The sequence below is a fragment of the Oryx dammah genome, unplaced genomic scaffold (genome assembly GCF_014754425.2).
Source record: "Oryx dammah isolate SB20612 unplaced genomic scaffold, SCBI_Odam_1.1 HiC_scaffold_27, whole genome shotgun sequence".
Lineage (NCBI taxonomy): Eukaryota > Metazoa > Chordata > Mammalia > Artiodactyla > Bovidae > Oryx > Oryx dammah.
In genome coordinates this window covers 5,326,115-5,336,670 of record NW_024070211.1, presented here as the reverse complement: position 1 = coordinate 5,336,670, position 10,556 = coordinate 5,326,115, and the positions used below count along the sequence as shown (strand labels likewise).

The 10,556-nt window shown below is 60.3% G+C and overlaps 1 protein-coding gene across 1 annotated transcript in view; it reads left to right on the top strand.

Annotated features, from left to right (window-relative positions):
- The window catches only part of WNT4 (Wnt family member 4), a 13,705-nt gene extending 3,695 nt beyond the window's left edge, over positions 1–10,010 (top strand). The window contains exons 3-5 of the mRNA XM_040228542.1: positions 6,108–6,239; positions 6,359–6,501; positions 7,112–10,010. Of these exons, the coding sequence (XP_040084476.1) occupies positions 6,108–6,239; positions 6,359–6,501; positions 7,112–7,579 (743 nt within the window). The 3' untranslated portion in view covers positions 7,580–10,010. The remainder of the gene's footprint in view (positions 1–6,107; positions 6,240–6,358; positions 6,502–7,111) is intronic.
- Positions 10,011–10,556: the final 546 nt, after the last annotated feature.

The following is a 10,556-nucleotide window of genomic DNA, read 5'->3' as shown; positions in this document are numbered from 1 at the left end:
ACCAGGCGGCCACACCGGGCCATCACACCAGGCGGCCACACCGGGCCATCACACCAGGCCATCACACCAGGCGGCCACACCAGGCCATCACACCAGGCGGCCACACCAGGCCGTCACACCAGGCGGCCACACCGGGCCATCACACCGGGCCATCACACCAGGCGGCCACACCAGGCCAGGGCCGTCATGTTCTGGAGGAGTCTGAGCTCTTCCCACCCGTCCATCTCCTCACTGTTGCATTTTCCGTTTTCTTCCCTAGTAAAATGCCTCCTGGGAAAGCCTTACTCTATCCCCACTGAACAAGAGGGACTCGTCCCTCCCAGGGTGGCTGAGACACTGGGGAAAGAGCGTGGGCAGCGTGGCCTTGGGGGAGGGACCACCCTCCAAACCTCGGTGTCCTCACCTGCCAGTGGGACCCTCCCCTGCGCTCACTCGTAGCGTCGTCACCAGATGCTGTGATTTGGGGCAGCAACTGGCCTGGGCAGGCCTCTCTCGCAGCTCCCAGGTTTTGGGGTCAGGGGGCTTGGCCGGTTCCCAGATTCATGAGCTGCCTGGCTGGGGTCATGACCTCAGACCTGGAAAGGTAATAGGTCACAGATCCCTCCAGGAGCCAGGCCATTCTTGGAGGAGAAAAGTAGCCCCATTTGTGGAGGGCACTGCCTCGCGTCCAACCACCCTCACGACAACTCCAAGTATGTAGTATTATTCCCACGTTACAGCTGAGAAAAGTGGTGCAGCAGGCAGAGGGTGTAACCCACCCAGATCCAGACCTGATCCAGGCAGAGACCCGGGCAAAGTCCATCCCCTGTCCAAGCTTCAGCGGCATATCCCTTGGAAAGGCGGCTAGGGGGCAATCCTTGCCCCCCGTCAGGATTCAGAGATGATGTCTCCAAATGCCTGAATGACTCCCAGGGGTGGGGACGGCTCTCTTACCGCCATTGCTGCCCGAGGCAGCACGGCTCTAACCCTGCACCCCCTCCACCCCCCGGGCAGTGGACCCCCTCTGCTCCTGGCCTACAGACGTTGACCCATGAAGACAGTGTGTAAGTCTGGGCCAAGGCATGTGCTCTGGGCTGAGACTATGCCAGAAGTTTGGTGAAGTTGGCAGGGGGTGGGGGGCAGCAGGAATGGGGCAGGCAGAGGTTCTTGGTGGGGCAGGCACTCAGGGCCAGATGTGGGATGGCCTCTGTGCAGTCTGGTCACTGCCAGATCCCCGCGCCTGGGGCAGCATCTGCGCTCATAACTGATAAACATTTGTGGAAGGAATGACGAATGAGGGAGGGAGAGGTCGTGCGGTCCGGTGAAAGTTCAGGGTCCCCGTGAACAGGATGGGCGGGGGTCTCTGAGCAGGGCTAGCCCGAGCAGGATGCGGAAAGGTGGGGAAGACACCAACCCCTCGGCTCCCCGCTCCTTCCCTCTGTGGAGGATGCTGGGGCCCTCCTGCCTCTTCACACCCCGTTCTGTGAGCCCCACCGCACCCCTGTCCCGAGAAAGTGGACTCCCTGAGCTCTGAGGCCCCGTCAGGCCCTGGCTGCCACTGGACAGGACAGGTGATGAGTCACAGCCAAGTGAAGATTCAGCCCAGGCTGTCTTTCTAGTCCCCAACTTCGAAAATCAGGGCATCTTTTTTTTTTTCGGTTGTGCTAGGTCTTAGCTGGATCACGTGGGATCTAGTTCCCTGACCAGGGGTCAAACCCACGCTCCCTGAATTGGGAGCTCAGAGTCTTAGCCACTGGACCACCAGGGAAGTCCCGGTGCCTCTTCCTGGTGGCAGCATCAGGCTGGAGGTGGGGAGAAGATGCTTCTCTGGGCTGCAACTCCCTGACACCTGTGCTCTCACCTTTGTCCTCGATGTTGACATCATATTGGACCAGAGAAGGGGACCTCTCGAGCCAGCCTTTGGTGCCATCAGATAAGTCACAGGAGGCCTAGGGAGGGGGTACCCCGGAGATACTCCACACTAGGGGTTCCTTGAGGACAGGTTCCTCTGGGCCTCCCTGGTGCTAGCACAGGGCCTGGCTCACAGCAGGTAACCCTCTGGTGAAGGAGGAGGTGTCTCCACCCTAAGGAAGCTTTCAGCCCAATGGCCAATATGTGGACAAGCAGCCTTCAGGGTGTAACTGCCCTACCAATATTTGTTAGGGAATGAATAAAATGGCATTAATTTCACCCAACAGTAACATTCACAGTAGCTATTGTCTCAAGCTCCTACTCTGGGCCAGTGACTAAGCATTTCCTGTGTTTGACGTCAGTAGATTTCCAGACCCACCTGAAGAGGTCAGGACGATGTCAGCCCCATTCTTTGGACACAGAAACCGAAATCTCACATCTAGGAAGTGACCAAGCCGGGACCAGACTTCAGGCCTGCCTGGCTGAGCATCCACGCTCCTCCCGATAACCCTTTCCATTTCCAGGGAGCTGGGAAAGGCCTGTCACTGCCAGCTCTGTACTGGGAGGAGGTGAGGGATAGCGTGGCCCCTGGAGCTTCCCGTCTGGCTGCAGACAGGCCACACAAGACACTTAGAAGACGAAACAGTCAGAGTGGACAGCAGCCAGGGAGGGCACCTGGGGTCCTGGGAATCCGTGATGGAGGGTGGGAGGAAGTGTCAGGGCCTGGCCTCCCGGGGCAGCGTTATCTTCCCCATGTTAGAACTGGAAAAGGGCACAACACGGCTTTGTCCAGCTCCAGCGCCTTTACTCTTTCCCCTGTCCTACGTTGGGTTGTAAATCCAAAGAGGCTTCCTGGAGGAGGTTTCAAGAAAAACAAACAAACAGTTTTTGCCGACAAGATAGCAAAGGAAATTGGACAGTCAAGTGAGGGGCAGGGATGGGGAGAACCAAGGTCAGTACTCTCTCAGAGGCCAGCCTGTGCCGCCCCTCCTTCTAGGACTCCCGCTGGGCCTGCTTTGGAAACGTGAGCTATGCTCGGAATGCCAGTGCCACCAGGACACCTGCCTGGTGCCCCAGGGCATCCCCGTGCCCGTGGTTTCCTTTCCAGCCCAACTCAGCCTTTCTTCCAAACACTCCCTCCTGCTCAAACGCCCTTCCTTCCAACATCTGGGGAGACAGTGCTTGTGATATGCTCGGGACAGCATAGGCCCCGGTTCCTGCTCGTCCACTGGCTGACTGAGGGACCCTAGGCGAGCCACCAGCCTCATTTTCCCTCCAGGAGCAGAGCTGGAGAGAGCTGGGTGGCTCAGGTCATCATGAGCACGTGGACAGGCCCTGGCATGTGGGAGGCCCTCAGAAAGGGTAGTTATCCCTGGATCCCGAGGACAACTCTGAATTTCCCAGCTGCAGGCAGCCTTCGCACCTTGGAAAAGAGGACAGTGAGGTGGGACCCAGAGGACGCTCAGGATTTAGACCCTTGGAGCCAGGGAAGGAGGTACAGGAAAGAGCAGGAAGAAAGGGGCTGAATGTGGAATGGAGCAAACGGCTTTATGGAAACGGCAGGAGCTGTGAGCAGCTGCTAGCACTCTCGAGTGCTCTGCCTTCCCCTCACTGGTTCTGCCGTCCCAGGAGGACAAAGCCAGGACTCAGACCAGGGAGCAGTTATCTACCAGGCAGCTGGGGAACTCCCCTCCGCGGCCCTCACCGCTGCACCGCAGTCCTTTTTCTGGGTCTCAGCAGTCTCTGCCCGGTGTCCCACTGGTGAGAAGCCTCCAGCTGGGACACAGGGGAGAAGCTGGGAGGAGCCACAGTGCTGGAGTCAAGGGACGGGGACTCAGGGCTGCTCAGAAAAGGCCGCAGCCGCTGCCATCAGCTCTCAGCACACAGGGGCTTGGTCACATTCTCCAGGCCTGGGGGCGGGGGTAGTGGGGGCGGGGGGTGCTCCTGTGCTGAGCACTGCTCACCATCCCCCCAGAAAGAACACATAAAAGGAACTGGACAGGTCCCACAGTTCAGGGCTTCGTACACAGAGGTGAGAAGAGATGGGCTGTTTATTCGTGGGGACTCTGGGCTCCAGGGGGCAGGACTGTGTCAAGGTTGAAACGTTGGAGCCAGGCTGACCGAGTCTGAATTCTGCCTCCCCCGCTTCCTGGCTGGATGTCCTTGGGCCAGTCGCTTCACCCTTCGGTGCCTCAGTTTCCTCATCTGTAAAATGGGGAGTAAAAGTCTCTGCTTCACAGGGATGTTGTGTTCAGACACTGCGCGACACAGAGTGAGCTCTAAGCTTCAGCTCATGCTATTATCTTCATTCCAGAACCTTTTCCGTTCCACCCAAGCAGAGAGAACCATAGTGCCCTTGCTCCCAAGGCCAGAACAGGGGGGCTTGAAGTTCTGGCAGATGGGTGTTGGTTGGGGATGAGGCAGAGGTCTCCCTGAGCACCTCACGGGGCGCCCTGCACCCAAGGCGACCAGCACACAGGGGAGGAGGTAGGCCCAGAGCTTGGGGCAGGCTGGGGGCTGCCTGAGGGCCCAGAGAAGCAGAGGAGCCAGGACCGCGCCCGGCCAGGAGCTAGGGCCACCCTGCCGGTCCCTTCCACCCTATCTCCTGCCATCCCTTCCCCCTTGGTCTTTGGGGCAAAGATTTGTGCTGGTTCAGGCCTGGAAATACCAGGAATACCAGAAACTAAAGTCGTCTCTCTTTGGGCGGCCACAGCACAAAACCAACCAACATGATCCTGCTATTAACCTCGATTAACTTGGAGAGGATTCCGCCTCAGGCTGTCACAGCCCCCGCGGCTCTGGCCAAGCCCCTCACGCCGGCCCAGAGTGGCCAGGCCACGGTAGAGGGCAGGCTGCGGGGAGTGGGTGGCGGGCAGGATCCCTCGCTCGAGGGCTGGACAGAGAACAGGGCGTCTTGAGCCACGGGGGCCAGGGCTGCCCCCCACCCCTGCCCACAGACGCGGGCACACAGGAGGTGATTGTTTCCGCCTGACCACGGCGACTGCTCCCCAGGGCAGCCGGGAGCACAGGCCTGGGTGTCGCAGAGGTAATTGCCAACCGCGAGGCCAAAGCCTGCCCCCTCCGCTCCTGCGGACACGGACACTCCAGCAAGAGACAGAGGGACAGTCACGGGCACACAGAGGCCCTCACAGGGCCCAGGAGAGGTGCAGGGCCCGTCCAGTCACACACCCAGCCAGCCGTGCACACACGCGCTACACACACACAGACACACACACACACACAAATATCCCCCCTCCCACCACCCACACCCCCAGAAAGAGCCTGCACAGCAGCTACACCCCCCAAGGCACAGTTCCTAGGAGGATAAAAACACCCATTCAGGCAAGAGACCGGGCAGACACCAAAATAGAACCACCAAGAAGTCAGGGGGCGGAAGGGAAGAGACAGGGAGCAGAGGCGGACTGACCGGAGCTCGGGTCCTGGTCTGTCACTTCCTGACGGGCGACTGGGACCCACTTCCCCTCCCCAGACCCACACCGGGCCGCCTGTGAAATGGTCAACTCTCCGGAAGTAGAGGGCACCCCCTCACTGGCAGTGGCCCTGCCTGGTAAGTGGTGGGGCCATTGCTACTGCCATTTACCCTGAAAGGTCTAAGGAACCAAGGTGGTCTCAGAAATGGGCCCAGCCTCAGCAGGGAGGGGCTAGGGCAGCTTGACAGGGCAGGGGACCCCCTCGGAGACTTCAGAAAAGGCAAGAAGAGCCAGGCGGACAGGCCCGGCCCGGGACTCCTGCAGTCTCGGCACGTTAATGCACCTCTCCCTGCCTGCCTTGTCGCTCACAAAAGGACGCTAGCATCACTCATCTCCCAGAGAGGCCATGAGAGCAGGATCTGGGGGTAGCTCAGCCCTGAAGCTGGACCGGCACCACTCAACCACGAGCCGCGTGGCCTGGGACGAGTTGGCTCATCTCTCTGAAAATGGGGATGACAGTTGTACTTACTGACGGGTGTGGGGCGGACAAATGCCCGGCACGTGTGAAGACCACGGGGCAGTGCCTGGTCTGTGTCGCTGTGTCCGTTGGTGTGCTGAGAGTGTCAGCTCAGCATGACCCGTGGCTCCACAGAGTCGCTGCCTCGCTGTCTCTCTCCCTGGCCGCCATCATCCAGGAGGGTCCCATCTACCCACCCCCTGTATAAAAGAGGGTGCCAGGGGGGAGAAGCGCTGGGACCCAGCCCTGCCCCCCTCTGCCTCCCACAGGGACTCGGGAGGCGGCCTTCGTGTACGCCATCTCTTCGGCAGGTGTGGCCTTTGCGGTGACGCGGGCGTGCAGCAGCGGGGAGCTGGAGAAGTGCGGCTGTGACCGGACTGTGCATGGGGTCAGCCCACAGGGTGAGTGGGGGCGCTGGGGAGGGCGTGAGTGGGTGGCCAGGGGTGCGTGGATGGGGCGCCTGGGCCAGGCCCTCACTCACCCGTGGTCTTGGGTGTCCCTCACCCTGCCACCCACCCAGGCTTCCAGTGGTCAGGATGCTCGGATAACATCGCCTATGGGGTGGCCTTCTCCCAGTCATTCGTGGATGTCCGCGAGAGGAGCAAGGGGGCCTCGTCCAGCCGGGCCCTCATGAACCTCCACAACAACGAGGCCGGCAGGAAGGTAGCGTGGGCCCCCCGCCCCAGCGGGAAAGGGCAGGCTCAGCAAGGGCCCCAAACACTCCCTGCCAGGCCCCTCCTGTGGGGTGGGGTGTGCGGCGATGAGCAGGCCTCGCGGAGTGTGAACGGCCATCCACCTGCGCGTGTGCACACAGCTGTGTGTCTCCACCCCTCCGCCACACACACACCACCCACCCCTTGCTCTGCGTCCCTGCCAGGACCGTGGCCTTGACTGTGACACCGTCTGCCATCTCAATACCCACTCCTCGAGGGTCCTTGAGTGGCAGGGGCAATGCAGCCCTGTCCTTCCCCTCACTTCAGCTGTCACTGGTTCCAACGACACTGCCCTCTGAAGGGTCCCTCCTCCATCAACCCTGAGCAGCCCCGACACCAAGGACAGTATCTTGGACTGTTCCCCACATAGCTGAACAGCTCCTGTGGGATACAGAAGGGGCTTAAGACAGAGGAAGCGCCACCCTTTCTCCCATCCTGCGGCATCCCAACCTCTCCCGCCCCCTTCCGCGGTCCACCCCCCACCCCTGCGGCCCCTCCCCAGCCCCGCCCCCACCCCCCAACAGCTCCTGACGGCCCTCTCACCTCCCCCTCCCCCGCAGGCTATCCTGACACACATGCGGGTGGAGTGCAAGTGCCACGGGGTGTCGGGCTCCTGCGAGGTAAAGACGTGCTGGCGAGCCGTGCCGCCCTTCCGCCAGGTGGGCCACGCCCTGAAGGAGAAGTTCGACGGCGCCACGGAGGTGGAGCCCCGCCGCGTGGGCTCCTCCAGGGCCCTGGTGCCGCGCAACGCGCAGTTCAAGCCGCACACGGATGAGGACCTGGTGTACCTGGAACCCAGCCCGGACTTCTGCGAGCAGGACGTGCGCAGCGGCGTGCTGGGCACGCGGGGCCGCACGTGCAACAAGACGTCCAAGGCCATCGACGGCTGCGAGCTGCTGTGCTGCGGCCGCGGCTTCCACACGGCCCAGGTGGAGCTGGCCGAGCGCTGCAGCTGCAAGTTTCACTGGTGCTGCTTCGTCAAATGCCGGCAGTGCCAGCGGCTGGTGGAGCTGCACACGTGCCGGTGACCGCCGCCCGGCCCGGCGCCCGGCGCCCAGCGACCGCCTCATGGCCCCGGGGAAGGCCGATAATTTAAACAGTCCCCCCAGCCAGCCACCACCGCCCCAAAAGATACTGGTTGTTATTTTTTGTTTTGGTTTGGTTTTTGGGTCCCTTGTGTTATTTATTGCCCGAACCGGGCGGGCGGTCTCAAGGGCACTGACTCGGGCCGCCCTGAAGCCAGGGCCTTTGTGGCTGCCACTGACCAAAGGGACTTTGCTCGCGCCTCTGGCTGTCCACATGTGGCTGCTGCTGACCACTCACTTGTTGTCTGTACCCGTTTTTCTACTTGCGGACTTCAGGTGGGTAACAGAGAGTGTCCCAGCCACCCATGCCGACTGACCCTGCCGTTCAGGGAGAGGGGTGGCTGGGGAACAGTGCGGTCTTGATGGCAGCCTCACCCCCATACTTACGCGGGGGCCCCTGGCAGCTTCGGCCTCATCACCTCTCAAGCCCCCTGGAAAAGGAGTGGGTAGACACACCAGGTCTCCATGGGCAGCCAGCGGTTCAATCTCTGCAGGACCCTCTAGGCAAGAGCAGCAGATGAGGCCAGGACCAGTGCAGGCTGCAGCACCCCGACCCTCAGAGAGGGAGACGCGCCCCTTCCCCCCAGTTCCCGGTCCCGCCCAGGCAGGAATGCGGCTGCAGCCTGGATCAAAGACCCCAGCTCAGCCTTCACGGTGACTCTTCACAGGGCTGCTCGTCCATGAAACTAAGAACGTTAATATCATACGCAGGAAAGGGCCATGTGCAAAAGCCCTCACCTGACTTTCATTTCACTCTTAACCAAATCTGTTGAGCAAACACTGTTCTAGGCCCTGTCCTGGGCCGTCTCACTGGATGACTGCGGCAGTCCTGGGAGGCCAACCAGACAGGGACGCACACTTGTGCTCGTTGCACAGGACAAAGGGCAAAGCTCGGCTGGGTCCAGGACCCATAGATGCCGACACGGAGCCGGAAGAGCTCTCCAGCCAAGCCTCCTCCTGGGAGCCTGTTCCCAAAGTCCCAGAGACTGTAGGGCCCCCCTTGGGTCGGAGCCTCAGGGACGGGACTCCAGCAGCGGGAGCCGCAGACCACAGGCAGAGCTGGAGCCCATGTGGTTCCCCAAGGAGGGCAGAGCCGGCTCGGAGCGAAGTGGGGGCCAGCAGCCAGGCTGACAAAGCGAGTTCTCAGCACGGAGGCACCCCTGCCCCCAGGTACCGTGGGGCCTGAAGCAGCGCCCCCAGAGCCAGCCCCACAGCCTAGGCCTGGCCCTGTGCACCCTTCAGACCATCAGGAGCCCAGCCCAGACTTCTGTGGGTAGGACCTGTACACAGCAAGCCCTGGCCTGACCCAGCTGCTTCTCAGGTGGGCTCCTGACCCCCCAGGGACCTCACTCCGAGCCCACTCTCCAAGCTGCCCCAACTTTGAGGCTTTCTGCTCCTGGTTTGAGGTCTTGAGGTTCAGGATCCCCCCTTGCAGGTTCTCAAGACTCCCGGTTGTTGCCTCCAAGATTCAGTATCTGAATTCAAAGCCCCAGATCCACAATACAGGCTCTGGCCTGTTAGACTCGCTTCTCCGGGCCTTGAGGTTTGTACCTCCTGGTGTTGGCTCCCTCATGAAGACAGGGTCAACACCCTTGGCCCCTAGCCAAGCTCTCTGCTCAGTGTCCATCCGAGAAGAAGGCCAAAACCAAGTGAGATGCTGGACCCACATTCAAACGTAGGGATAATCTTGGGGCAGGCAGGCTCTGATGTGGATGAAAGCTGAGCCGATTGAGTGTCCCCACGGTTAGCTGCCCAGCTGGGCTCACTGCTCCTCTGGCGGGCTCTGTTCAGCTGTCTGCTCAGCGCCAGGGAAAAACACTATCCCTCACTGGCATGGGCCAGACCCACACAAAGGAAGCGGTGGAGACCCCTCCCCCAGGGGAACAGTAGATTCCGGCTGGATGCTGGTATGATGGGCACTGCCCCAGGGAGAAGTCAGAGGGCCTGTGCTTGTTCACAGGCTTCATCTTTCCACCTACCAGGGGACTCCTCAAAGCTGACCCTCCTGTGGCTCTGGAAGCATGTAGCCTCAGTGAAGCAGACTCGATTCTAGCAACTTCTGCCCAGCCCTACCACTGCTGGGGTGCCACCAGCACCCCAAAGGGCTCCACGGCTGCAGGAAAATGACTGACGCAGTCACCCACTCTGGAGGCTGGCCAGAGGGCCCAAGCCCTGCCCGAAACCCTCCCCACTAGTCTGATCACAAAGCAAGATGTCCTCTGAGGCCTCGGGCTGGACTAGTCCCAGCTCTGGATGCTGCTACCCCCTGCTGCCCCCACCCCATGCCCTTACTTTTATACTAGGCTCCTGCCTTTGTGACATCCTCATGAAATAGTCTGGTGCACGATAAAATGATTATTTCTTTATCTTGCAATTGTGGCAGTGACTTTTTTTTTTTTTTTTGTAGAAGAGGGAGCAGAGAGATTTGGGGAAGGACATGGGAAAAGCAGATACACAGTAGCCAGTTCTAGATATGGGGACCCTCTTTGCTCCCTCTCCTGGGTAAGTGGTTGGATGGCTCTAAGGACCTACCTGCCTGCTGTCTGGAATTCACCTTTAACACCCAGAGGCTGTATCTGCATTTCACTGGGCCATGATCAACTGTTCAAACCTTGGCCTGATCCAAGGTATCAGAACCCTTCTTAGGCATTGATGTAAAAAGGAGGGACAGTTACGAAGGTCAAAGGAGGGTTTGGTGAAGTGGTGGGGACTGAGGAGGTGGGGGACAAATGGAAAAAAAGTTAGTTCCTGCCTAAGGACACAAGTATTCAAGACCTGTGGCTAAAAGTAAATTCCAAGATTGGAGCCCAGTCAGGATGAGGAGTCTGGATGGAAAACTCCACAGAACTCTGTCACAGCTATGGGCAAGGCCCAAGGTGGCCTCTTAGGAACCCAAGTCCAGTGGATGAAGTCTTCATCC